The sequence below is a fragment of the Pelodiscus sinensis genome, chromosome 4, assembly GCF_049634645.1.
Source record: "Pelodiscus sinensis isolate JC-2024 chromosome 4, ASM4963464v1, whole genome shotgun sequence".
In the NCBI taxonomy this organism is placed as follows: domain Eukaryota; kingdom Metazoa; phylum Chordata; order Testudines; family Trionychidae; genus Pelodiscus; species Pelodiscus sinensis.
In genome coordinates, this window is record NC_134714.1 from 132,408,890 (window position 1) to 132,435,580 (window position 26,691).

At 44.6% G+C, this 26,691-nt stretch overlaps 4 protein-coding genes across 4 annotated transcripts; all 4 read right to left on the reverse strand.

Annotated features, from left to right (window-relative positions):
• Positions 1-1,126: 1,126 nt before the first annotated feature.
• On the reverse strand, positions 1,127-2,065 carry LOC102458595 (olfactory receptor 8U3-like). The gene has a single exon (XM_006117257.2). It carries the CDS (start codon positions 2,063-2,065, stop codon positions 1,127-1,129), a length of 939 nt encoding a protein of 312 aa, XP_006117319.2.
• A 6,878-nt stretch (positions 2,066-8,943) lies between these two features.
• LOC102458817 (olfactory receptor 8D1-like) lies at positions 8,944-9,882 on the reverse strand. Its single transcript, XM_006117258.2, has one exon. It carries the CDS (start codon positions 9,880-9,882, stop codon positions 8,944-8,946), a length of 939 nt encoding a protein of 312 aa, XP_006117320.2.
• A 6,119-nt stretch (positions 9,883-16,001) lies between these two features.
• LOC102459060 (olfactory receptor 5AR1-like) lies at positions 16,002-16,925 on the reverse strand. Its single transcript, XM_006117259.4, has one exon. The coding sequence runs from the start codon at positions 16,923-16,925 to the stop codon at positions 16,002-16,004; it is 924 nt and encodes a 307-aa protein (XP_006117321.2).
• A 6,863-nt stretch (positions 16,926-23,788) lies between these two features.
• On the reverse strand, positions 23,789-25,160 carry LOC102459298 (olfactory receptor 8U3-like). The gene has a single exon (XM_006117260.2). It carries the CDS (start codon positions 25,158-25,160, stop codon positions 24,222-24,224), a length of 939 nt encoding a protein of 312 aa, XP_006117322.2. The 3' UTR covers positions 23,789-24,221.
• Positions 25,161-26,691: the final 1,531 nt, after the last annotated feature.

The following is a 26,691-nucleotide window of genomic DNA, read 5'->3' on the forward strand; positions in this document are numbered from 1 at the left end:
TGTGCTAAGGAGGATCCAGAAAACAACATGGCCATTCACCAGGGCGCCCCCCAGCAGTGTGGGAGACCCACTTTCAAATTGTTTCAACATGCCAGACAGAAGGGGATTGACCTGTATCTCGCACATACCCACGTGAGTGCTCTGAGCATGGGATTGACGCCTACAAAGAAAACAGCAGCAGCACCGCCTCTTCCACTCCCGTCCATTTTGGTAGTTTAGCCCTGCATTGGCTTTGTGGTTACACTGAAGCAGAAAAAGACAGGAAAACTCGTGCCATTTCTGGTCATGTAAAAAGTTTTCTCCCCTCTATAAAGGACATTATGCTCCATGTTTTCAATTATTCCAAATATTTAGGGAATTTTCAGATTTGGATCAAGGTGAGATACATATTTTATAGGGAGCCATGATATAAAAAGTCAGTTATGGGCAAAACTTCCTCCATTTCTCACTGACAGTCCTCGGAGCCATACAAGTCTCAGAATCCCTATACTTTAGAGTCTATAACACATTTCATGGGAACTAAGACAGGAACACACAGGTAACCTACTAATGAGGTGTAAATAACTAGAGTCTGATTTTATCTCTGTTTTAACTCATGTTGCAGAGTAAGCTCGCGTTTTTGGTGCTATTTTGTATTGTGTGCAGTGCGGAGTGTCACAGAGGATGCACACGCATCGTCCTCTCTCTTAGCCATCATGCTCCTGTTTGCCTTGTTGTTCCTTTAAGATGATGTGAAGGACGTCATGATGGAAATGATATTTTTCCTTCTAGTGCACGAATACAAACCAGGGGACAATCTCTACAACAGATCCCTTCGCTTCAGCCATAGGAATCACACATGTCATAATTAAACCAACCCACCTACAAAGAAGAGGGACATTTGAGGTCCCCCTGTACTTTCAAAGTACAAACAGCTCCATGCTTAAAAGCTAGTGACATATGTGAAACAGGTGTCTCCTTTAATGTTGCTGCAGTCATACGATAATAGAGCTCAGTGGAGGACTGGGGGACTTATTGATATGTAAACAAATTAATAATGAGAACAGTATAATAATGAGCAAAAATACCACGAGCTGTGCAAAACGAATTCACCTGTTTCCGCTCCCCTTTGTTGAAATGAACAGATTCAGGAATGGGTTAGGAGTTTGTTCATGGCTTTCTTCAGGGCGTCCTTCACCTCCCTGTTCCTCAGGCTGTAGATGAGGGGATTCAACATGGGGATCACCAGTGTATAAAATACGGAGGCCATTTTGTCTGTGTCCATGGATTGGCTGGCGGTAGGTCGGAAATAGATGAAAAGGAGAGTGCTATATAATATGACCACTGCAATCAAGTGGAAGGCACAGGTGGAAAAGGCTTTGCGCCGGCCCTCAGCAGAATGGATCCGCAGGATGGTGGAGAAGATACAGACATAGGAGAAGAGAATGATCAGAGCGCTATTCAAAGTAATGAAACATGTAAAGGCAAACATCACAATCTCATTGAGGTGGATGTCAGAGCAGGAGAGCGCCAGCAGTGCAGGAAAATCACAAAAGAAATGATTGATGATATTGAAGCGGCAGAATGACAGCCGCAATATCAGACATGTGTGTATCATTGATTCCAACAACACCACAGTACACACCCCAGCCACCAGCTGGTTACAGCGCTGCCTAGACATAGTGACCATATAGAGCAGTGGGTTACAGATGGCCACATAACGGTCATACGCCATCACAGCCAGCAAGAGACACTCAAGGTCTGCAAAAGCGATGAAGAAATACATTTGCGCAGCGCAGGCAGTGTAGGAAATGCTTTTCCTCTCCACTAAGAAATTCAGCAGCATCTTGGGGGAAATTGTTGTGGAATAGCAGAGATCACAAAAAGACAAATGACCAAGGAAAAAGTACATGGGGGTGTGGAGTCGGGGGTCAATCATGATTAACAAGATCATCCCTCCATTCCCTACCAGGGTGACAACATAAATCAATAGGAACACACAAAATAGGGAGAGCTGCAGCTCTGGACGATCTGTCAGTCCTGAGAGAATGAACTCAGTCACCTCCGAGTGATTTCCCTCTTCCATCTCCTCTGAGCTGAGATCAGGCAGCTACAGTGAAGTGGGCAGGCGGATGGCACAGGGAAATTATCCCTTCTCTGTCACAAATTAAAGGAAGAAAAATGCAGCTTCTTAATGGTCATCAGTACAGGATCAGGGAAGAGCTTAGTCCACAGAGCTAGATGTTCACACTGGTTACGTCAGTTGTCCCGTGCAATCCACGTACTGTATATCTACAAAGACATGGAGGTTAATCGTGCCACACTGACAAACACTCCTCTTCACTAATCTGAGTAGCAAACAGAGACTTGTGGTTTTGTTGTGAAAGAATCAGGCTGAAAGTCATCTCAGATTGAAGAGATGATTGCTTAGCTCAGGAAGGGGTGAGAGTAAATGAATTTCATGCTCTCTCCCCTCTTTGCGCAAGGGGAGTTCTCTAGCTGAGCATGTCAGTTGGGGGTAAAACATGCTTTCTGTACTTCCCCCCACCCCCCCGCCATCTGATATGGCATTTCCATTGGTCTGTAAGAAAACCTTGAGAGATACCCAGAAACCAGCCGCCTCAATGGCTACATAATTGCCTAAGATGGTGTGTCTGTACCTCAAAGGGTAGGTTCTGGACAGAAGTTTTTAGCATTAGAGACCATGAATGAAAAATGTTCTGATCACCATGGAGGGCTGTCTGAGTATGGCGGTGATGCACGACAGGAGCACCTACCTGCTGAGAAGAGGGAGATGTGGTGGGGTTTCCCCATCGACAGAAATTGCCTATTTTGAGCATTCCAGAAGTTTTATACTGAGAACTGATCCTTGGGGAATGTTCCCTGAAGTAAGTAGGAATAACTGAGCGCAGAGAAGCACCACACCTAATTAATGAGCGGAGTGAACCAATGTCTCCCTGGTGTTACTTATGCCCTGGGGATTAATTTGCTGCACTCTTTCCTACGGTGTTAAGTGATGCAATTTCTCTCTATTGCAGACCAATCACAATGATATTCTATGTCCTTTTCTGGCTATGTCACTCCCTGAAATAGGCCACATATGTGCACTCATTGTGCTTGATGGAGACCATAGGAAGTGACCACAGACATCTGTTCTCCATTGTTAATTGGGCCTTTCCCTGGAAAGCTAGAAATGGCCATTCTGAAAGGGTCTGTAGTGGCCTCTTCTCATTCCATGCCCCTGGAAGCAGCATTTTCCAAAGCATTCACTAATTCCGTGAGCCTATGGACTCCTGTGAAAATGTGGGTCTTAAATTCTTTCTTCGCTGTCTGCGCATCTCTGAATGGGAGTGACCCTCCTCAGGTGCCTTTCGATAGGGTTCATGAATGTTTGTAAATGCTGACATGTCCTTGAGCCACACAGGGGAAGATTGGTGAAGGCAGCCTTGGAGAGAACCCAGCCAATTGGAAGAGGACTTACTGAGCCAACCCGTGGAGCAGCCAATCAGGGCCAGGCTGGAACATATAAGAAGGAATGTTGAACAGAAGGCCCCGTGGAATGTTGCCTGGATTGGTTGCCTGGATAGGAGCACCACAGCCAAAGCAGGGGTCTATGGAGTCAAGGGAGCAAAGGGGAGCTACTGCCGAAGTAGCTGACAGACTGAAGCCCTGATAGAGAGAGACAGAAGGGATTTAGGCTACGGGTAGATGATGCAAGAAATCAGGAAGATTTTGGGTCAGTGGCTGGTTGGTGATTATAATGTCCCTCAGTTGCAATTCAGCGTGGCAGGCAGGCCTGAGTTCCTCCTTCTTTTCACCCCACTTGAAAATGAGGAGAGTGGCTGGTATCCAGACTTCATCATACCCCGGAAGTCTGGGACTGAACGTTAGACTGCAGTTGTCCCTTGAGGCAAGTGATGGGCGTTAGAACTGCTGCTGCCCTAGAAGGGGGAAGCTAACGGGGTGGGGCACTGTGCCCAGAAAAGGTCACTGTGGTTTGGAGAATAATATGGGTCATGGTATGGAGCAGAAGTGACGGTGGCGAGGCACCATCTGAGCAAGGTGCCCTGTTGGAGAGTTAAATCCCAGCAGGAGCTAACATGGGATCAGCCTTAGCTCCATTACAGGTCATCAGAGTAGGATCTCTGAGCACTTTGCAAACTTTATTCTATCTATCGTCACAACTGCTATCCCAGAGAAAGTAAACGTATTGATTCAAGAGGCCCATTGTTGAGCTAGGACCAATGCCCCAAATTATAGAGCACTAGACGAGTGCTCTACCTTATAGGGCATTTTTCCTTTTCGTGGCAATAGAGGAACAGCGGTGCAAAACCTATAGGCTATGTCTTCACTGGCATGATTTTCCGGAAATGCTTTTAACGGAAAAGTTTTCCTCTAAAAGCATTTTCGGAAAAGCGTGTCTAGATTGGCAGGACGCTTTTCCGCAAAAGCACTTTTTGCAGAAAAGCGTCCGTGGCCAATCTAGACGTGCTTTTCCGCAAAAAAGCCCCGATTGCCATTTTCGCGATCGGGGCGTTTTTGCGGAAAAGAAATCTCTGCTGTCTACACTGGCCCTTTTGCACAAAAGTTTTTCGGAAAAAGACTTTTGCCCAAATGGGAGCAGCATAGTATTTCCGCAAAAGCACTGACAATCTTACATGAGATCGTCAGTGCTTTTGCAGAAATTCAAGCGACCAGTGTAGACAGCTGGCAAGTTTTTCTGCAAAAGCAGATGATTTTGCGGAAAAACTTGCCAGTCTAGACACAGCCATAGAGGTAAGAAATAGCAACCCAGTCCCTCATTCTGTACTGTAATGCAGCCTTTTTCAGGTTCTCCTTGTGTCTGTCATAATTCCCAGTACTGATGTTTGAAATAATCAAGGGAATTTAGTGGATTATATCATTGATTTCAACTTATTATCTTATGTGTCAATTATACCTGGTTATTTGATCTGGTCTTAACTGGTTATTTTGAGTTTTTCTAAGTAATGAGGTATCTGCTAAGTTTGAAGACTTTCTTGGAAGCCCGTATGCCACTGAAGATTGTTTTATTTATGTGAAATGGCTTGAATATATGTTCATTGACTTTGCAATCTAGGTGAAAGGCCCCAGGCATGTGCAGGCTAGCTTGGCTTTAGCTCAACATATAGGATGTGGCCTGTAAGTCCCAAACTGCCAATATAAACCTACTGGAACTTATTATAATGAAGATATAATCAAACCCATAAGGAAATCATACATTTATATATCTATAGCAAGCAAGGAGGTTAGCCCTATAGGAAACCCACCCCTTTGATGGGGTAAAATGTAAAATGAACCCTTTCACACTGCTACGGATGTAATTGACCCAACATTTGTAGGGATGGTTTCATCAATATTTTTCCCAAATTTGGAGTAGAGGAGGAGTATCATAGGGTATGTCTACACTACCCCGCTAGTTCGAACTAGCGGGGTAGTGTAGACATACCCATACAGATGATACTCTTGCTATATTTCTGGGTTGTGTTCCATAGATATAGATGTAGGTATAGATATAGATATAGTATGGTATCTGTCCAGATCTTTGCTTATACCTGTTGGATTGTAAAAATGGGTTATAGTTCAGGGATTTATTGAGATTATTCTCATGATTCCAGGATACAAATCTATCATCCACATCAGGGACTGAGAAAAACTCATTAACTTCCTTTATTAATTGGGGAAATAGCTTTTTTTGCTTTATACATATCATTAGTAATTACTATGAAGTGGATCTCTTTATGAGCTAACAATGTCTTTAAATGTAATCCTAGTGAAATAAGGGAAGTAGCTTGGTTCCCTATCAAAATTAGGATATTTTGGAGGAATAGAGAAATTTGGATTTGTATCAGGACACTCCATGGGAGACATATTGGTACCTACATTGATTGGTTACCAAGCAAAATTGGCCATCGGTTACTGTAGGTAACCAGAGTCTTTCACTTAGTGAGCCTCACCACGTATAATGACGATGATTACCTATTTTGTAGCTCCTCTTCCAGCAGTCCACACAGAACAATGTCTGTATTAAAGACATTACATCTACGAATGTACTTGATTTCTCTTTTCTACTCTCAAATATCTCGGGGGGGAAGGGGTGGTTTCATTATTCTATAAGTCTGAAGAAAGCTTATTTGCTTAGATATTATAGTCCTCAAGACTTTTACTAACTTTCTGAAGCTAATGTCTTACACTATACACGGGTCCAGACTACTGCGCTGTGCTGACAAACAGTTGATCGGCACAGCGCGGCAGCCATTTTGATGTAAATGAAGCGGCGATTATTTAAATCGCCACTTCATTTTCCTATGTCTTACAACTCTCATCTACATGGCTCCATTGACGGAGCCATGTAGTTTAGACCTACCCATTGAGTCCGAAGTAAGGAGGCAGTGGTGCACTCTCGCTTTGTAATTGTTTGGCAAATAGTCAGGGTGTTCCCCTGTGAGGTAACACACCTATGTTCAATACCCCTGTCTGTTCAAAGCTAGGGAAAGATGTGCACTTTGGTTTCCTGCCTTTCCAGAGAGAATCCCAGCCACAGAGCAATGAGCTATTCCTGTCTGGGTCGCTCTCAATCTCTCCTTTCAAAGTGGTTCTATGGTCTAACACAAATGACAGACCCATTGGAACACGGACAGGAAACTGAGCAGCTCCCCCTCTCGGTGGGTGCTCCTGGCAACCAGTCAATAGAATCATTCTCTCTGTCTGGCCCTGTGATTTTGCCTGGGGCTCTCAGGAACACCACGGCTCCAGCAGGAGAGACTGAGGCCAGAGCTGCACCACTGGTAACATGGACACTGTTGCCAGAAATGAAGCCAAGTTTGTTTGTCATGTCTGGTGGAGACAGATCAGATCAATAGGGCAGCAATTGCCCAGTGACATCTGTACCCAGCGCGCGCAGAGGATCAGTCCCAAGGCTGGTGAACACTGATACTGGCAGGTGATCTCTGTGACATGGGTTCAGTTCCATAACTCTCCCATTGACACAGCATGGTGAGCACAGGATGTGGGCAGCGCTGCACGTCAAACTAAGCTACATGAACTTGCAGTAGCATAACTGGAATCAATGCACAGTGTGAGCCTTGCCCAGCGATAAGGAAAACCCAGGACACGACACAGCCAGTCACTAAGATGCTCCCCACTTCCAAGTTGCTTCAACACACCAGACAGAGGGGGATTGACCCATGTCATCCCACGTGAGTGCTCTGGTCAACAGGTTGAAGACTACACAGCAAGCTGCAGCATCACCGCCTCCTCCACGCCCATTCATTTAGCCAGGCTAGCCCTTTACACTGAAGGAAAATGAGGAAGGAAAGACATGCTATTTCTGGTCATGTAAAATGTTCGCTTGCTTGTCAACTAATCATTCAATCCAGAAAGAAAGGGATGGATGGTACCTTTCAGGTATTTGCCTTTGTTCAACAATTCTCTATTGCAAAGAATCATCATCAGCCTGAGATTCTGGAGACAATGTCTGAGGAGACAGCAAAACTCAGCCATTTCCTTACCAAAATATAGATCTCTCACTCATACCCTTCTTCCTGCCCAAGGATGGCCTCTTCGCCCGGCAAGATATCATTTAACTTGGTTGACACCTGGCTGAAGCACCAATTTCCCTTTTTTCTCGGAGGAATTGCTTAATCCATGTTTTTCTTAACATGAAACAGTTCAATACATCATGCAGCAGAATCTTCTCATTTTACATATAATGTTATCACACACATTTTACCAGAACAATGATGATCAGCAGATTATGAGCTGGTGTAGAGAAAAAAAGAGCTGTTTTGTCACTCTTTTACATAAATATTATACACTTCCTTTATTGTTAAGAATAGGAAAGATCATCTAATGGTAGGTAGAGCATTAATTTGGAATTCATTAATCTGGGCCTTAGTTCCTGGGTTTCCTGCAGACCTCTGATGTAACCTTGCAGCAGGACATTAATTTCTCTGTCCCTCATTTGTAAAATGGATCTAACATTGAAGTTATGACAATCAAAATAATACAGAAATCCGTTAATGAGGGCTATATAAGGACTTACGGATGTTAATGATCCACCAACAGATATTTTATTTTTCAAAAAATATTTTCAATTTGCTCAATGTATAGGGAATTTTCAGATAAGGATCGGGTAGAGGTGAATAGTTTCTAAGCAACCGTGAACTAAAAAACATTTATGTTTGCAGTTTCATCCATTTCTCCCGCACAATCTCCACACCCATAAAATTTCCAGAACCACTACCCTCCCCAGTCTATAATACATCCCAAGAGATCTAAGAGGAAGAATGCGTAATTAACCTGCTGATGGGAAGTAAATATCTGGTGTCGGATTTTATCTCTATTTTATTTATGTTGTCGAGAAAATTCATTCTTTTGTGCTATTTTGTATTCTGTTCAGTGCAAACTGTCACAGAGGATGTACATACACTGTGCTCCTATTTCTCTTATTGTTCCCTCAAGATGAAGTGAAGGACATTGTGATGAAAATAATGTTTTTCCTCATAGTACATGGACAAAAACCAGGAGACAAACTCTGCTACAACTCCTTTTCCTTCAGCCATAGAAATTACACACATCCTAATGAAACCAAGCTAGCTACAAATAAAGCAACCCAGCTAGAAAGAAGAGAGACATTTGAATCCCCCCCACTTCGCTGCAAATGCAAGAAGGTCTGTGGATTCAAAGCAAATTATGTATATTTACATACCCACACATGTGAAACAGCTGCCTCCTTTAATTTTGCTGGAGTAATAGCATAACAAAGCACTGATTTCAATTAGGGACTACAGACTTCATTTGGGATATAAACAAACAAATAATAATATCAATGTAATAATGAACAATACTACTGTGAGCTCTACGAGATGACATTAGTATGGGGCTAGGAATTGAATTCCTCTGTTTCCATTCCCCATCAGTCAACGTGCAGAGGAATGAACAAAGTCAGGAATTCCTTGGGACTTTTTTCATGGCTTTCCGCAGAGCGTCCTTTACTTCCCTGTTCCTCAGGCTGTAGATGAGGGGGTTCAGCATGGGGATTATCAGTGTGTAGAACAATGAGGCTGTTTTGTCTCTGTCCATGGAATTACTGGAGGTTGCCCGGAAGGATATAAAAAGGAGGGTGCCATGAGAAATGCCCACTGCAGTCAAGTGAGAAGTGCAGGTGGAGAAGGCTTTGAGCCGGCCCTCGGCAGAGCGGATCTGAAGGATGGCGGAGATGATACAGACATATGAAAGGACGATAGTCACAGTGGGGATCACTACTGTGTAACACGTAGAAGCAAACATCACAATCTCATTGATGCGGGTGTCAGAGCAGGAGAGTGGCAGCAATGGGGCGATGCCACAGAAGAAATGCCTGATGATGTTGGAGCGGCAGTATGACCGCTGAAATGTACAACATGTGAGTATCGTTGCATCCACCAACCCCACAGCAAACACCCCAGCCACCAACAGGTTGCAACGCTGCCTGGACATAGTGACTGTATAGAGCAGTGGGTTACAGATGGCCACATAACGGTCATACGCCATCACAGCCAGCAAGAGGCTTTCAATAGCTACACAAACAAGGAAGCAATACATTTGCACAGCGCAGGCAATGTACGAAATGTCTTTCCTCTCAGCTAGGAAAGTCTGCAGCATCTTAGGGGCTATTACTGTGGAACAGCAGAGATCACAGAAAGACAAAGTCTTGAGGAAAAAATACATGGGGGTGTGAAGTTGTGGGTCAATTGTAATTAACAAGATCATCCCACCATTACAGACCAGAGTGGTAACATAAATCAGTAGGAACAACAAAAACAGGGGAACCTGGAGCTCCGGACGATCTGTCAGTCCTGAGAGAATGAACTCAGTCACCACCGAGTGATTTCCCTCTTCCATCTCCTCTGAGGCAAGATCAGGGATGTGGGTGGATCGGTTGGTTCTGAGAATCTGTCCCTTCTCTGTAATGAAGTAAGTGAAGCAAAGTGGAGATCCGTTTCTTAATGGGCACCTGTATTCAACTGGGGATGGGCTTAGTGGACAGAGCTAGATGTTCACACTTAGTCATTCCAGTTGTTCCATACAATGCACACACTACACATACAAGGACACTCAGGTTAATCATGACACACACACATAAATTCTCCTCTTCACTGATCTGAGCATCAAACAGTGACTTCTTGATCTGCTTTTGGAGATTCATGGTGAAAACCATCTTAGTGTGAAAAATGTATTGCTTAGCTCATGGAAGGGTGAGAGTAGTGTCAGTCTTAACCCTCTTTGGGCCAGGGGAGCTCTGTGGCTCAGCATGTGTGTTTGGGGACAAGCTTGTGTGCTCTGCTAATTAAGCCTTTTTGCAGTTGAAATGTCATTTACGGTGTTCTGTAAGAAAATCCTGAGAAATAGTGGAAACCAGGGACTTCAGGGACTATTCCCTTGCCTATATTTTCCAATCATGTGGTTGTTTCTATAGCTAAGATAGGGCTGAGACATTTAGTGTTGTAGGTCATGAATTCCATAGTAGGTAATCGCCCTGGTGGTCTGTATGTGTGTGACTGATGAAGGACAATAATACATACCTGATGAGGAGGGAGATGTGGTGTTTCCCCATTAAAAAGAAGTGCCAATTTTGAGTATGCAGGAAGTTTTATACCCCGAACTGTGATCCATGGGACATGCTCCCAGAAGTAATTGGGAATAAGTGATCTCAAGAGGCACAACATCTAATTAAGCTACTGAGTGATGCAAAATCACACTGGTGATGAATTTGGTGCACTCTTTCCTCCTGTGTTACTAAATGATGCAATTTCTATCAGAGTTACACAGTACAACAGGGCGTCTATTTCATCTACCTGTTTTCGAAGTTCAACCCTGGGACTGTGTCGAGCTGATCAGCAAAGCTTTGTTTGTGGAGTCAGAAAGCTTTTGGTTGAAAACACAATAGATCCCTTCAGAAATACCACCAAGTCTTACTGTTAGTAAGCGACCAGGGATAGCTAACAGGGATTTTTGTGAGGGAATTTAGAAGGGGAGTTGGAAGGGGGGCAGGTACTCTTGTCATTCTTTAAAGCTTTTAAACTGAAGTAAAACCAAAACTACCCGATTTAAATAAAAACCCTATCAATAGCCTAATTAGCTATAGGAGAGCATGTAGGCAGAAGTCCAACAGCAGAGTTGGGGCTATCCTGTTTATTGCACCCAATATAACATGTATGATTACCTGCCTTGTGGGTGGGCGGCATATGTGTGCATTCAGTGCAAGGAGATCCTGGCCCTCAGAGACAGTGAACAAGCTTTGGAAGATAGAGTGGCTGATTTAGAGGAGCTAAGGGGAGGCTGAGAGGTGGCTTTCCAGGACACCGTAGTACTATCTCACCTCCAATCAGGCAGACCCTGTGCTGTTAAGGAGGATAATTGAATCAGAGGGCTGGCAGAGGCCTCAGGAGTCTGTCCAAGTTTCCACTCATAAGCTTCCTTTTTGTGTTTTAGCTCACCAAGGATTTCCCCAGTAAGCCAATCTGGTCGCCTGCTTTTCTTACCGCGCATTGGGATGGTTTCTTCTTGTGTCTTTAATAAAGTTTCTTTAAAATACTGTCGGCTCTCCTGGACTCCTTTCCCCTTATGTTAGCTCCCAGGAGATCCTGCCCATCAGTTTTCTGAAGGAGTCAAAATCTGCTTTTCTGAATGTCAGGGTGTGTATTTTGCTATTCTCCTTTCTTCTTTTTCTCAGGAACCTGAAATCTACCATCTCATGATCACTGCTGCCCAGGTTGTCACCCACCTCTACTTCCCCTACTTATTCCCCCCTGTTTGTGAGCAGCAGGTCAAGCTGCACACAGCCTCTGGTCAGTTCCTGCATCACTTGTACCAGCAACGATTTTCCAGAACTGTGTGTGGTTTGCCTGAACCATGACGCAGGGCCAGGCAAAGGTGTCTCTGAGTTGTCTAGTGCAGTAGTCTGGGAGCTGACCTTGTCTGTGACGGCAGAGGCAAAGAAATCATTGAGTATTTCAGCTTTTCCCACATCATCTGTCACTAGATTACCCCCTTCCTCCAGTAAGGTCCCCACACCGTCTCTGATCAACCCCTTATTGCCAACATGCCTATAGAAACCTTTCTTGTTACTCATCACATCCCTTGCTAGCTGCAATTCCAATTGTGTTTCCTCCTTCCTGATAACTTCCCTGTATTCTCAAGCAATATATTTATACTCCTCCCTAGTCATCTGTCCAAGTTTCCATTTCTTGTAAGCTTCCTTTTTGTGTTTAAGCTCATCAAGGATGTCCCCAGTCAGCCAATCTGGTCGCCTACTATATTTGCTTTTCTTACTGGGCATCGGGATGGTTTCGGCCTGTGTCTTTAATAAGCCTTCTTTAAATACTGCTTGCGCTCCTGGACTCCTTTCCCCTTCATGATGTCTTGTCCCACACTGGGGGGTTCAGAGGACCCGCAGGCTGGACGTATTATAAGCAGGCTGTGTGTGGGTGCAGATAGTAAAATACCCTGCCCCCCCACTCCTGAAGGTGCGACTGTGGCTGCCCCTGGTGCTCAGGGGGTGGAGCTGCCACTATGGCGGATAGCAGCTGAGGATGAAGCAACAAAGCCCTTACAAAGCCACAAGGGCAGGGAAAGCCTGAGGGGAATGGAAACCTTGTGAGCATTTAGCCGGAAAATCTAGTTTAGACCGGTCTCTGAGTGCTCATTGCCTGAGGAGATCCCACATGAATCCTTAGGTCAGGGTCACAGACTCCATTTTGGTTGTCCCAATTACTGACTTAAACATTACCTTTAATGAGGCAGAGCAATTAAACTGTACATAAGCAAAACTCCCTAAAAAGCCGTGGTGGAGGTCACTCTCAGGGCTATTACATGTCATCAATGTAGCGTCTCTGAACACCTTGCAAAGTTTATTCTATTTATTGTCACAACTTCCATCACAGAGAGAGTCAACATGCTGATTCAGCATCACACAAGAGGCCTGTGGTTGAGCCAGGAACAAAGCCCAAATTGTGATAGACACTCCTCTTCCTTATAGAGCATTTTTCCTTCTCATGGCAATAGAGGAACAGGGCTGCAAAACCTATAGGTAAGAGAGTGAGGCCAAGTCCCACATGCTGTACCATACTGCAAGGTTGTACTTCAGTCTCTGGGCTCCTACTCTGGCAGCTTTTCAGCCTGAAAGCAGAGAGCACTAGATCACAGGGCCTAGTGATGCTGTATGGAATGTGTGTCTGGTACTGTCCAGCACCTTCCTGGACAACACCAGATCATATAAAGTCTGTCGTTTTATTAATAGAAAATGGCCTGTGCTAATCTTCTTCTCAAGATGTTCCCAAATATTTCAATACACAGTAGTGACAGATGGCAGAACAAGGAACAATGGTCTAAAATTGTGGTGGGAGAGGTCCAGGTTGGATATTAGGAAAAACTATTTCACTAAGAGGGTGGTGAAGCACTGGGATGGGTTACCTAGGGAAGTAGTGGAGTCTTCATCCCTAGAAGTATTTAAGTCCCGGCTTGACAAAGCCCTGGCTGGGTTGATTTAATTGGGATTGGTCCTGCCTAGGGCAGGGGGCTGGACGTGATGACCCTCTAAGGTCTCTTCCAGCTCTATGATTCTATGATACTATGAATACAAAAACACACAAACTAGATGACAAATCTAGATGACATGGTTCTGTTGCTGTAGCCATGTAAAATAGTTTACTCGGCATAGTCAAAGAAGTGGGGATTCAAATAGGCCCCACTTCATTAACATAAAAATGGCTGCCATGCTTTGGTTTACCGGAGCAGTCGACAAAGGCTTCCTTTATCGACCGCGCCACATCTAGACTGCCGTGCTGTGCCAGATCAGCTGATTGTCAGCCATTTTAATGAAGCGGGGATTATTTAAATTCCCACTTCTTTGACTATGCCAAGTAAACTACTTTACATGGCTCCGTCGAAGGAGTCATGTAGTCTAGACACACCATAGGTGGGTGCCTCTGGCAACTAATCAACAGAATCATTCTGTCTGCCTGGCCTTGTGATTCTGCCTGGGGCTCTCAGGAACACCACGGCTCCAGCAGGCCATGACTGGCTACATCAGCACTGTTGCCAGAAATGAAGCTAGGTTTGTCTGGCACGTCTGATGGAGACACATCAGATCAATGGGGCATCAGTTGTCCATCTACATCTGTACCCAGGGCATTTAGAGGATATTTCCCAAGGCTGGTGAACACTGATCCTGCCAGGTGATCTAAGTGACATTGGTTCAGTTCCATAGCTCTCCTATTGACACAGCACAGTGTGCACAAGATGCGGGCACGGCTGCACGTCAAACTAAACTACATTAATTTGCAGTAGCATAACTTAAATCAACATACACCGTGAGCATTGCCCAGCCCTGAGGAAGATCCACAACATGACACAGCCAGTCACCAGGGCGTACCCCAGCAGTGTGGGAGACACACTTTCAAATTGCTTCAGTACACAAGACAGGTGTTGACCCATGTCTCTCACATCCCACATGAGTACTCTGATCACCGGATTGAAGTCTACGTGGCAATCTGCAGCATCACCGCCTCTTCCACTCCCATCCATTTTGCCAGGCTAGCCCATCACTGGCTTTCCATTTACATTGAAGCAGAATGAGGAAGGAAAAGACATGCACCATTTCTGGTCATGTAAAATCATAGAATCATAGAATCACGGAGCTGGAAGAGACCTCAGGAGGTCATCAAGTGTTTGCTTGCTCCCAAAAGGACATTTTTGTCAATGTTATCATATTGCCAAAAGTTTAGGCAATTTTCAGATTTCCTCCATTTCTTCATTCACATTCTGTGGACCCATCCCCAAATTCCTACATTTTACAAGCTGTAATAGGAATGTGAAGGACTAGTCGATTCTCTGATAAGCAAATGCTTATTGGATAGTCGAAAAGCTTGTCGACTAGTCGCTTTCCTTCTCTTGCTGCCTCTCTCAGAAAGAGGCAGCAAGGAGTGGGGAGGAAGAGGACAGGGTACTTCAAAACTCCAGCACCGCATAGACCCTGGAGCGAGACCCCGGGCTCCATGTAGCATTGCCACTTTGAAATGCTGCGAACAGCCTGGGGCCGGCTGGGGTGTCCCTGCGGCATTTCAAAGCGGCAGTGCCGCACAAAGCCCAGGGTCAGTGGAGTCCACAGCTGACCCTGGCTCCATGCAGTGCTTTTGCCTTTGAAGTGTAGCAACCCTAGGGCGGTTGCTACACTTCAAAGGTGAAGGCCCGCTATCGGCTAATTAAGTAGTTGATGCAAAATGCATCGACCATTCAAGTTTATCAGTTACTCTCAATTTAACAACCCAAGTCTGTAATACATCCCAGGAGAACTAAGGGCAAGAACTCACAGCAAACGTACTAAATATATATAAATATCTAGAGTTTAATTTATGTTGTAGGGAAAACTCACACTTTTGGTGCTATTTTGCATTCTGTTCAGTGCAAACTGTCAAAGAGGATTCACACACACCATGCTTTCTCTTAGACACCCAGGTCCTATTTGTTTTGTTGCTCCCTTAAGGTGAAGTGAAGGACGTTGTGATGGAAATGATGTTTTTCCTCATACAGCATGGAGAGAATCCAGGGGAAAATCTCTACAACAAGTCCCTTTGCTTCAGCCATAGAAATCAAACATGTCATAATGAAACTAAGCCAGCTACTAACAAGTGGACATTTGATGCCGTCCCCCTCTCACCAGATACATTCAGATCAATGGGCGCAAAGAAAATGTCCAATACTTATATGCTCAGATATGTGAAACTGGTGCCTCCTTTAATTTTGCTGGGATAATAGCTGAGTGAATCCCTGAAGCACGGATCTAAGTTGGGACCTATAGGTCTTATTGATATACAAAGAAATTAATAAAAAGAACCCTACAATAATTATCCATTCTACCATGCTCTTTCCAAAATGACATCACTATGGATTGGGAAATTAATTCACCTGTTTCCACTCCCCATTGCTCAACCAGCACTGAGATGAACTGAATCAAGAATTGCTTAGGAGTTTATTATTTTCCTCATGGCGTCCTTCACCTCCTTGTTCCTCAGACTGTAAATGAGGGGGTTCAACATGGGGATGACCAGCGTGTAGAACACAGAGGCCATTTTGTCTGTGTCCAAGGAATAGCTGGAGGTGGGTCGGAAATAGATGAAAAGGAGGGTGCCATGAAACAGGACCACTGCTGTCAAGTGACAAGTGCAGGTGGAGAAGGTTTTGCGCCGGCCCTCAGGAGAGCGGATCTGCAGGATGGTGGAGATGATATACACATAGGTCAGGAGGATGGTCACAATGCTGATTACTACAGTGTAGCACATAGAAGCAAACAGCACAATCTCATTGATGTTTGTTTCAGAGCAGGAGAGCGCTAATAAAGGGGGGATTTCACAGGAGAAATGCCTGATGAGGTTGGAGTGGCAGAATGACAACCGAAATGTACAACATGTGAGTATCAATGCATCCACCAAGCCCACAAAATAGCATCCAGCCACTAGCTGGTTACAGCGCTGCCTGGACATAGTAACCATATAGAGCAGCGGGTTACAGATGGCCACATAACGGTCGTACGCCATCACAGCCAGCAAGAGACACTCAACATCTACAAAAACAAGGAAGAAATACATTTGCACTGCACAGGCAATGTACGAAATGCTTTTCCTCTCAGCTAAGAAAGTCTGCAGCATCTTAGGGGCTATTACTGTGGAACTGCACAGATCACAGAACGACAAATTCCGGAGGAGAAAGTACATGGGTGTGTGTAGTTGGGGGTCAATCATGATTAGCAAGATCATCCCCCCATTCCAAACCAGGGTGATAAGATAAATCAGTAGGAACAGCACAAACAGAGGGATTTGCAGCTCCGGACGATCTGTTAGTCCTGAGAGAATGAACTCAGTCACCACAGAGTGATTTCCCTCTTCCATCTCCTCTGAGCAGAGATCAGGCAGCTACAGTGGTGTGGGCCCGTGGATGGCTCAGTCAACCTAACCCTTCTCTCCAACAACTTAAATGAAGAAAAATTGAGATTGATTTTTTAATGGCACTAGTACCAGCTCAATGAAGGTCTTAGTCCAGAGAGGCAGATGTTCACATCTGGTCATTCCAGTTGTTCCATACAATGCACATTCTGTCAAAATACAAGGACACACAGGTTAATCGCGCCACAAATTCTTATTCACTAGTCTGAGCAGCAAGCAGTGACTTTTGACTCTGCTGTGAGAGAATCAGGGTGAAAACATGTCAGTGTGATGAGACCATTGCTTAGTTCAAAAAGGGGTGAGAGTAAATGAGTGTCAATCTCTCTACCCTCTTTGGGCAAGGGGAGTTCTGTGTATCAGCATGTCTGGCGTAAAGTTTGTGTGCTGTGCTAATTAAGCTTTTTTGCCTGTGAAATAGCATTTACACAGTTCTCTAATAAAATCCTGAGAAATACTCGAAACCACAGGCTTCAGGGACTATGTAATTGTGTATTATTTCCAATTATGTGAGTTATTTGTTTAGCTCGGGGTGGGCTGATCCTTTTGGTTGTGTAGGTCATGAATTCTGTATCTCCTGATCACCATGGTATCTATATGCGTGTGTAACTGTGATGCAGGACAACAGCACATACCTGCTGAGAGGAGAGAGATGTGTTGTTTCCCCATTGAAAGAAAATGCCAATTTTGAGTGTTTGATAAAGTTTTATACCTAGATCTGTGATCCATGGGATATGATCCCTTAAGTAACCATGAATAACAGAGCTCAGAGAGGCACCACACCTAATTAAGCTACTGAGTGAAGCAAAGTCACCCTGGGTGTAACTCATACCCTGAGGATTAATTTGGTGCACTTTTTCATCCCGTGTTACTAAATGATGCAATTTCTATCAGAGTTACACTGTACAACACAGTAGAATCATAGAATACTAGGACTGGAAGGGACCTCGAGGGGTCATCAAGTCCAGTCCCCTGCCCTCATGACAGGACCAAATACTATCTAGACCATCCCTGATAGACATTTATCTAACCTACTCTTAAATATCTCCAGAGATGGAGATTCCACGACCTCCCTGGGCAATTTATTCCAGTGTTTGACTACTCTGACAGATAGGAACTTTTTCCTAATGTCCAACCTAAACCTTCCTTGCTGTAGTTTAAGCCCCTTGCTTCTTGTTCTATCCTCAGAGGCCAAGATGAACAAGTTTTCTCCCTCCTCCTTATAACACCCTTTTAGATACCTGAAAACTGCTATCATGTCCCCCTTCAATCTTCTCTTTTCTAAACTACACAAACCCAATTCTTTCAGCCTTCCTTCATAGGCCATATTCTCTAGACCTTTCATCATTCTTGTTGCTCTTCTCTGGACCCGCTCCAATTTTTCCACATCTTTCTTGAAATGCAGTGCCCAGAACTGGACACAATCCTCCAACTGAGGCCTAACCAGTGCAGAGTAGAGCGGAAGAAGGACTTCTCGGGTCTTGCTCACAACACACCTGTTAATGCATCCCAGAATCATGTTTGCTTTTTTTGCAACAGCATCACACTGCTGACTCATATTCAGCCTCTGGTCCTCTAAAACCCCTAAGCCCCTTTCTGCCGTACTCTTTCCTAGACAGTCACTTCCCAGTCTGTATGTATGAAACTGATTGTTCCTTCCTAAGTGGAGCACTTTGCTGTACCCTTCCATGCAAATACAGAGTGTTTATTTCATCTTCCTGTTTTCCTGGGACAGTGTCAAGCTGATCAGAAAAGGCTTTGTTCGTGCAGACTGAGAGGTTTTGGCTGAAAATACCATAGATGTGTCTCAGCTACTGCATCCCAATATTGTCTGCCATGGGCCAGGCTTCCAGGCTGAACTCCATCCCCCACAATGCATGATGGTCTCTCCTCTTGCTGAACTGTCCTGGAATACCACCAGAGTCCCACAGCCACAGTCTGAGGGGAGAGGAAGATTGGTATTATGATGGAAAAGGTAATTTCTTGAACATTTCCATCAAATCTTTTCAAGAAACTTTTCCACCAGCTGTAGCACTAAACTTGCAACCAAAGGAAACAAATGTGAGACAGAGCTGGAACTCACTAATTATATCACATGGGTCTTTATTAAAAGCCTGAGACATATTGAAAACCACTGACATCTTCTCAGGCATTCCTAGGTTCAGAATTGCCTCATTGTCCCCAACTGATGGAGTGTGAGACCTACAAGATATATTGCAGTCCTCCCGATCTCTCTGTCCGTCTATCCATTGGGGACTGTGATGTTCTATGACTTTCTCTTGCTATGTCACTCCCTGAAATCGGACAGATAGGTTCACCAATTCTACTCGATGGAGGGCACATCCCTTTGTTTTTCAGACTAAGAAGGCCACCTGCTGATGTTCCTTTCTTACCAGGGCCAAGCCATACAGGAGGGCACTTTGCTGCTCTGTTTTCTTTACAGATGACATAGCACTCCCCTAACACAGTAAACCTTTTCAGAGAGTTGTCGTCCCCCCCCGCCCACACCAGGGACCATCCATCCAGGGATTTCCCGTTCCTCCGAAAAGATTCAGGACTGGAGTCAACTGAGCTTTCATTTCTCTACGTCTCCCATCCTCTCATGCTGAACACACGCCCCATGCTGGTCACTTAAGAACAGCTTACCCCCCTGGTCTATAAAAGGTATGCTGTGTTCAGGCGAAGACTGCTTTCTTACTGGGAAAGGGCTCATGGAAGCTGCTTTAGAAGCCGCTACTTCAGGAAAGACACAGTGCTGTGAATACAGAGCTCCGCTAGAAATAGTCATGGTTCTTAGACAGTCCCTGCCTCTGCCCAAAATCAATGGGTTCAATCTTGCCTCTGGAATAGCTTCAAGATGACAGGAGAGCGCACTCCCTCCTATTGTCCAAACTGCCGGTCTTGTCGGGAAAAGTGGCACCCGGCAGAGCCCAATTTGGTGACCACTCTGGGCTGAACTCCCTGAGCAGAGCACTGATAGTGTTAGTCAGGGTTGGCTCAGTCAATGTCACCTACTTCACAGAGAGAAGCTCACTAAACACAGCTAGCCACTGTTCTTTTCCAACACCTCTCCAGAAAGGCAGGTAGGAAAAGCAGACAGTGTGCGGCTGCAAACGCTCACGGCTCTTGCCGCTGGCCTGTGGGCTGGGAAGCTGCTGCTTCATGAGGGCGCAGTGCTGTGCCTTGTTTTACGAGGCATAAGGGATCTATTGGAAAAGGCTTTCTTTAGCAATAGATCAGCCTCTAGACTGCCGCTTTTCTCCGACAAAATTCCATGCCAAAAAAAATAGCGGCCGTTTTTATGATAATGAAGCGGGGGATATTTAAATCCCCACTTCATTAGCAATTTCGCCCAGTCTAATCTGCATCCCTCTGCCGGCAGAGAGGTGCAGTCTAGACATACGCTCTGTAGTCACAAATAAATGAAATAAAATCCCATAAGGACCCACCCCAAAAAATTAATTCCCGAGGTGTCTGGCCGCGGGCACCAGTTTGTTACCTCCAAGGCATGGGTAGCAAACACGGGTACAAATACCACTTGGTGCACTGGTGAGAGGCACAGGATCACCACCACTTCCCACCATCAAAGTCTGTAAATTGATTAAACTCTGAAGTGGCTTTCACCTTCCCTTCCCTCCAGGGCAGGTGCATTACAGAGAGAGGAGGGGATGTCCAGGCACAAACAGAGCAGGAGGTTGCTTTGGGACTGGTTGCAAAGGGGGTGAATGGGGGACAGAACCTGGCCCAGCTGTGACAAACAGAAAACCAAACTGGGGACAGCGACAGCAACACACGGGGGCTTGAAGCCCAGACCCATGAAATCAAACCCCTTTTGGCCTAGTGTTTTAAAAAGCTAAGAATAAGCCCTGAATGCAGTGACCTTTCTCTCCTTGGACTGGCAGGGGCACTGGGGGAGGTGCCTAGGACCTGCTACCCTCTGGCAGATTTAGGATCCTAGGGAAGGAACCCCAGGGAGTCCCACAATGTCCTGTCCTGTTCTGAAGGGTGAAGAGGAGCTGCAGGCTGGGGGTGTTACAGGCAGGCTGTGGGTGGGTGGGGGTGGTTGGTAAAATCCCCTTCTCCACCCCCGCAGGCGCACCTGGGGCTGCCCCTGGCTGGCAGGGGGTAGAGCAGACGGGTCCGACACTGCTGCCACTATGGCGGACAGCAGCTGTGGCTGAGGCAACACAGCCCTCACAAAGCCACAAGGTCAGGAAAAACTTGAGGGGAATGGAAACCTTGTGAGCACTTGGCAGGAAAATCCAGTTTAGCTCGGTCTCTGGGTGGTCAGTGCCTGAGGAGAGCCAACATGGCTCTCTAGGTCAAGGGTCACAGACTCCATTTTGGTTGTCCCCCAAATCATTGGGGCCCCCATTACAAAAAGGATGTGGATGCATCAGAGAAAGTCCAGTGGTGGGCAACAAAAATGATTGGTTGTCCCAATTGCTGACTTAAACACTATTATAACATTATATTTAATGAGGTAGAACAATTAAACCGTACCTAAACACAACTCCCCAACCACCCACCGTGGAGGTCAGCTTCAGCTCTATTACATGTCAACAGTGTAGTATCTCTGCGCACCTTGCAAAGTTTATTCTATTCATTGTAAATTCCATCACAGAAAAATTAAATGTCTTGGTTTAAGGTTGCACAAGAAGCCCGGAGTTGAGCTAGGAACAAAGCCCAAAGTTAAGTATCAGAGGGGTAGCCGTGTAAGTCTTAATCTGCAAAGCAGCGAGGAGTCCTGTGGCACCTTAAAGACTATCCAAAGTGTTGGAGCATAAGTTAGAGGGTGTGTCTAGACTACCGAGTTTTGTCGACAAAAGTGGACTTTTGTCAACAAAACTATACCAGCGTCTACACTACTGCTGAGTTCAGTTGACATAACGTCGACAGAACTCAGCAGTTTTGTCGACGCTGGTATACCTCATTTTACGAGGCAAAACACCTTCTGTCGACAGAGTTCTTTCGACAGAAGGTGTTATTGCCTGTAGGGTTGTGTCCAGACTACGGGGTTCTGTCGACAAAGTGCTTGCTTTGTCGACAGAACTCAATGTGTCTGGACGCTCTTTGTCGATGGAAGTTTTGTCGACAGTATCTGTCGACAAAACTTCCGTCGACAAAACGCGGTAGTCTAGACGTACCCTTAGTGGGCAAAGACATGCATCTGACGAAGTGGGTCTTTGCCCACGAAAGCTTATGCTCCAACACTTCCGTTAGTCTATAAGGTGCCACAAGGACTCCTCGCTGCTTTAGCTCAAAGTTAGTGAGTGATAGATGCTGCTCTTTGTCATAAAGCATTTTTTCCTTCTCATGGCAATAGAGGAAGAGGGATCCAAAACCTATAGGTGAGAGAGTGGCGACCATTTCCCTCATTCTGTAACATAATGCAATCTTGCATCTAAATCTCTGGGCTCCTTCTTTGTCAGCTTTCCAACCTGTCAACACAAAGCACTCATCTCTGTGTCGCAGGGCAAGTGATGTTGAATGGGATGTGTGTCTGGTGCTGTTCAGCACCCTCCAGGACTACTGCACGTCATACAAAGTCTGTCCTTTTATTAATACAAAAATGGCCTGTGCAAATCCTCTTCTCAAGCTTAGCTTACAAACAATGGGACAGAAAATTGGCTACAAGGAAATAAAACATAAAATTCAACGAATCGCTAACTTAACATGTTATAGAAATTCAAAGCAAATATTTCTCTCAACACCCACTGCTGCAGTGATACTGGCTGAATGTCTGTCAGCCAGAACCCTCCAATCCAGAGAGCAAGGGATGGATGGTACCTTTCAGATATTTGCCTTTTCTTAACAATTCTCATTTGCAAGAATCATCTGAGGGGGTAGCAAAACCCAGCCATTTGTTTACCAAATATAGATCTCTCCCTCATAACCTTCTTCCTGCCCAAGAAAGGCCTCTTCACCTGGTGAGATATCATTTAACTTGGTTGACACCTGGCACCAATTTCCTTTTTGCCTCAAACAAACTGCTCTATCCACATTTTTCTTAACTTTAAACAACTCACTATATTATACAGTAGAATCTTCTAATTTTACACATAATTTTACCACACACATTATACCAGAACAATGATGATCAGCAGATTATGAGCTTGATATGGAGAAAGAAGGAGCTGTTTTGTTGTGCTTTTACATAAATATTTTACGCATCTCTTTCTTTATTGTTAGGAAAAGGAAAGATCAGCTAGGTGTAGGTAGAGCATTGGCTTAGAACTCTGAAATTTGGGGCTTAGTTCCTGGCTTTACTGCAGGTCTCTTGTGTAATCTTGCAGCAGGACATTAACTTATCTGTGCCTCAGCTCACCATTTGTGAAATGGAGATAATTTTGTGCAACCTAACATGGAAGTTATGACAATCAAAAAAATAAATATTTTGAGATGCTCACAGAAATACATTGATGAGGGCTTTATAAGCAAATACAAATGTGAATGATTCACCGACAGATATTTTATATTTCAAAAAATGTTTTCCATTTGCTCAATTCCTCTAAAGAGTATTTTCAGATAAGGATCAGGTTGAGATGAATATTTTCTAAGCAGCTGTGAACTAAAAAACCGTTTATGGGAACAGCTTCATCCATTTCTAACTCACAATGCCAAGAGTCATACAATTTGCAGAACCGCTACAATTCACAGTCCATAGTACATCCCAAGAGAACTAAGAGCAAGAAAGCATAGCTAACCTGCTTATAAGGTATAAATATGTAGTGTCCGATTTTATCTCTGTGTATTATTTATGTTGTGAAGAAAATTCACACTTTTGTTTTATTTTCTATTCTGTTCAGTGCAGATCGTCACAGACGATGCACACACACTGTACTGTCTCCTAGACACCATGCTCCTATTTCTTTTGTTGTTCCCTTAAGACGAAGTAAAGGACATTGTGATGAAAAAGATGTTTTTTTCTCATAGTGCATGGACATAAACCAGGAGACAATCTCTAAAACAGCTCCCTTTCCTTCAGCCATAGAAATCACACACAGCCTAAGGAAACCAATCCAGCTATGAAGGAACCAACCCAGCTACAAAGAAAAGAGACATTTGAATCCCCCACATGTGGGGCCTGCAGACTTTGTTGGGATATAAACAAACAAATGTTAATAACAGTGTAATAATGAGCTATACTACCATGAGCTCTATGAAATGACAGCAGCATGGGCTAGGAAATTAATTCCCCTGTTTCCACTCCCCATCATTCAACCTACACAAGAATGAACAAATTCATGAATTCCTCAGGTGTTTATTAACTACCTTCATCACAGCGTCCTTCACCTCCCTGTTCCTCAGGCTGTAGATGAGGGGGTTCAGCATGGGGATCATCAGCGTGTAGAACAATGAGGCTATTTTGTCTGTGTCCATGGAATAGCTGGAGGTCGGTCGGAGAGTCATAAAAATGAGAGTGCCATGAAACACGCCCACTGCGGTCAAGTGAGACGAGCAGGTGGAGAAGGCTTTGCGCCGGCCCTCGGCAGAGCGGATCCGCAGGATGGCGGAGATGATGCAGACATAGGAGAGCAGGATAATCACACTGGTGATCACTACAGTGTAACACGTAGAAGCAAACATCACAATCTCATTGATGTGGGTGTCAGAGCAGGAGAGTGGCAACAATGGGGCGATGCCACAGAAGAAATGCCTGATGATATTGGAGCGGCAGAATGACAACCGAAATGTACAACAGGTGAGTATCAGCGCATCCACCAACCCCACAGAACACACCCCACCCACCAGCAGGTTACAGCGGTGCTTGGACATAGTGACTGTATAGAACAGTGGGTTACAGATAGCCACATAACGGTCATACGCCATCACAGCCAGCAAGAGACACTCAATATCTATACAAACAAGAAAGCAATACATTTGCACAGCACAGGCAATGTATGGAATGCTTTTCCTCTCCGCCAAGAAAGTCTGCAGCATCTTAGGGGCTATTACTGTGGAACAGCAAAAATCACAAAAAGACAAAGTCCTGAGGAAAAAGTACATGGGGGTGTGAAGTTGTGGGTCAATTGTGATTAACAAGATCATGCCACCATTACAGATCAGAGTGGTAACATAAATCAGTAGGAATAGCAAAAACATGGGGACTTGGAGCTCCGGACGATCTGTCAGTCCTGAGAGAATGAACTCAGTCACCACCGAGTGATTTCCCTCTTCCATATCCTCTGAGCCGAGATCAGGCAGCTACAGTGATGTGGGTGGGTGGGTTGATCCAGAGAATATGTCCCTTCACTGTAATGAAGTAAGTAAAGAAATGTGGAGATCAATTTCTCAATGGGCCCCTGTATACAACTGGGGATCCACTTAGTGTACAGATCTAGATGTTCACAGGTCATTCCAGCTGTTCCATGAAATGCACACACTGTACACGTACAGGGACATTCCGGTTAATAATGACACACACACAGAGTCCTCTTCACTGATCTGAGCATGGAACAATGACTTCTTAGTCTGCTGTAGGAGAATAAGGTTGAAAATCATCTTAGTAAGATGAGATTGTTGTTTAGCTCAAGGAGGGGCGAGAGTAAACAAGTGCCAATGTCTCTACTCTCTTTGGGGAAGGGGAGCTCTGTGGCTCAGCATGTGTGTTTGGGGAAAAGCTTGTGTGCTCTGCTAATTAACCTTTTTTGCATCTGAAATGTCATTGACAGTGTTCTGTAAGAAAATCCTGAGAAATAGTGAGATCTAAGGACTTCAGGGACAATGTCATTGCCTATTTTTTTTCCTGATCGCATGGTTTGTTTCTATAGCTAAGAGTGGGCTGTGACTTTTAGTGTTGTAGGTCCTGAATTCAGTTGTTGCTAATCACCCTGGTATCTATATTTGCTCTACTGTGATGCAGGACAATAGTACGTACCTGCTGAGTAGAGAGATGTGGTGTTTCCCCATAGAATTGGCACTTACTTTCCTTCAGAGTGTTCAGGAAGTTTTATACGCCGAACTGTGATCCATGGGACACGCTCCCTGAAGTAACTGGGAATAACTGAGCTGAAGAGGCATAACACCTAATTAAGCTACTGAGGGAAGCCAAGTAACCTTGGGTGAAACTCATTCCCTGGAGACTAATTTGGTGCACTCTTTCCTCCTGTGTTACTAAATGATGCAATTTCTATTAGAGATGCACAGTGCAACCTGGAGTATATTTCATCATCCTGTCTTCAAAATTCAACCCTGGGACTGGTCGATCTGAGCAGCAAAGGGTTTGTTTGTGGAGACTGAAAGTTTTTTGCTGAGAACACAATAGATCCCCTCAGAAATACCACAAGGGTGCATCTAGGCTGCAAGTTTTTTTCAGAAAAAAAGCCAAAAGTTTTTCGAAAAAAAACTTCTCTTACATCCACATAGTTGTTGCTATCTTTCAAAAAAAAAAAAAAAAAAAAAAAAAAAAACAACAACAACAACAACAACAACAACAACCCTAAAAGAACACAAGGATTTTCTCACATTCTACGAGGAAGGAGCCTTTTCAAAAGAGCTTTTTCGGAAAAAGGCATGTGTGGATGTGGAAGGAGTTCTTTTGAAAAAAAAGGAAAGAGGAAAAAGCACAGGTGCCTTAGTGGCCATTCTGTCCATAGTAATCTATCTCACATTTATGCTTTGTGTCCAATCAATGTGCATGCTATCTTTCAAAAAAGCAGATCGCTTATTTGATGTGCTTTTGTGGTGTGGACGCTCTCTTTCGAAAAAAGAT

Excerpts from the sequence above, each read along its gene's own strand:
- LOC102458595 (XM_006117257.2), bottom strand. The coding sequence starts at position 2,065 with ATGGAAGAGGGAAATCACTCGGAGGTGACTGAGTTCATTCTCTCAGGA.
- LOC102459298 (XM_006117260.2), bottom strand. The coding sequence starts at position 25,160 with ATGGAAGAGGGAAATCACTCGGTGGTGACTGAGTTCATTCTCTCAGGA.
- LOC102459060 (XM_006117259.4), bottom strand. The coding sequence starts at position 16,925 with ATGGAAGAGGGAAATCACTCTGTGGTGACTGAGTTCATTCTCTCAGGA.
- LOC102458817 (XM_006117258.2), bottom strand. The coding sequence starts at position 9,882 with ATGGAAGAGGGAAATCACTCGGTGGTGACTGAGTTCATTCTCTCAGGA.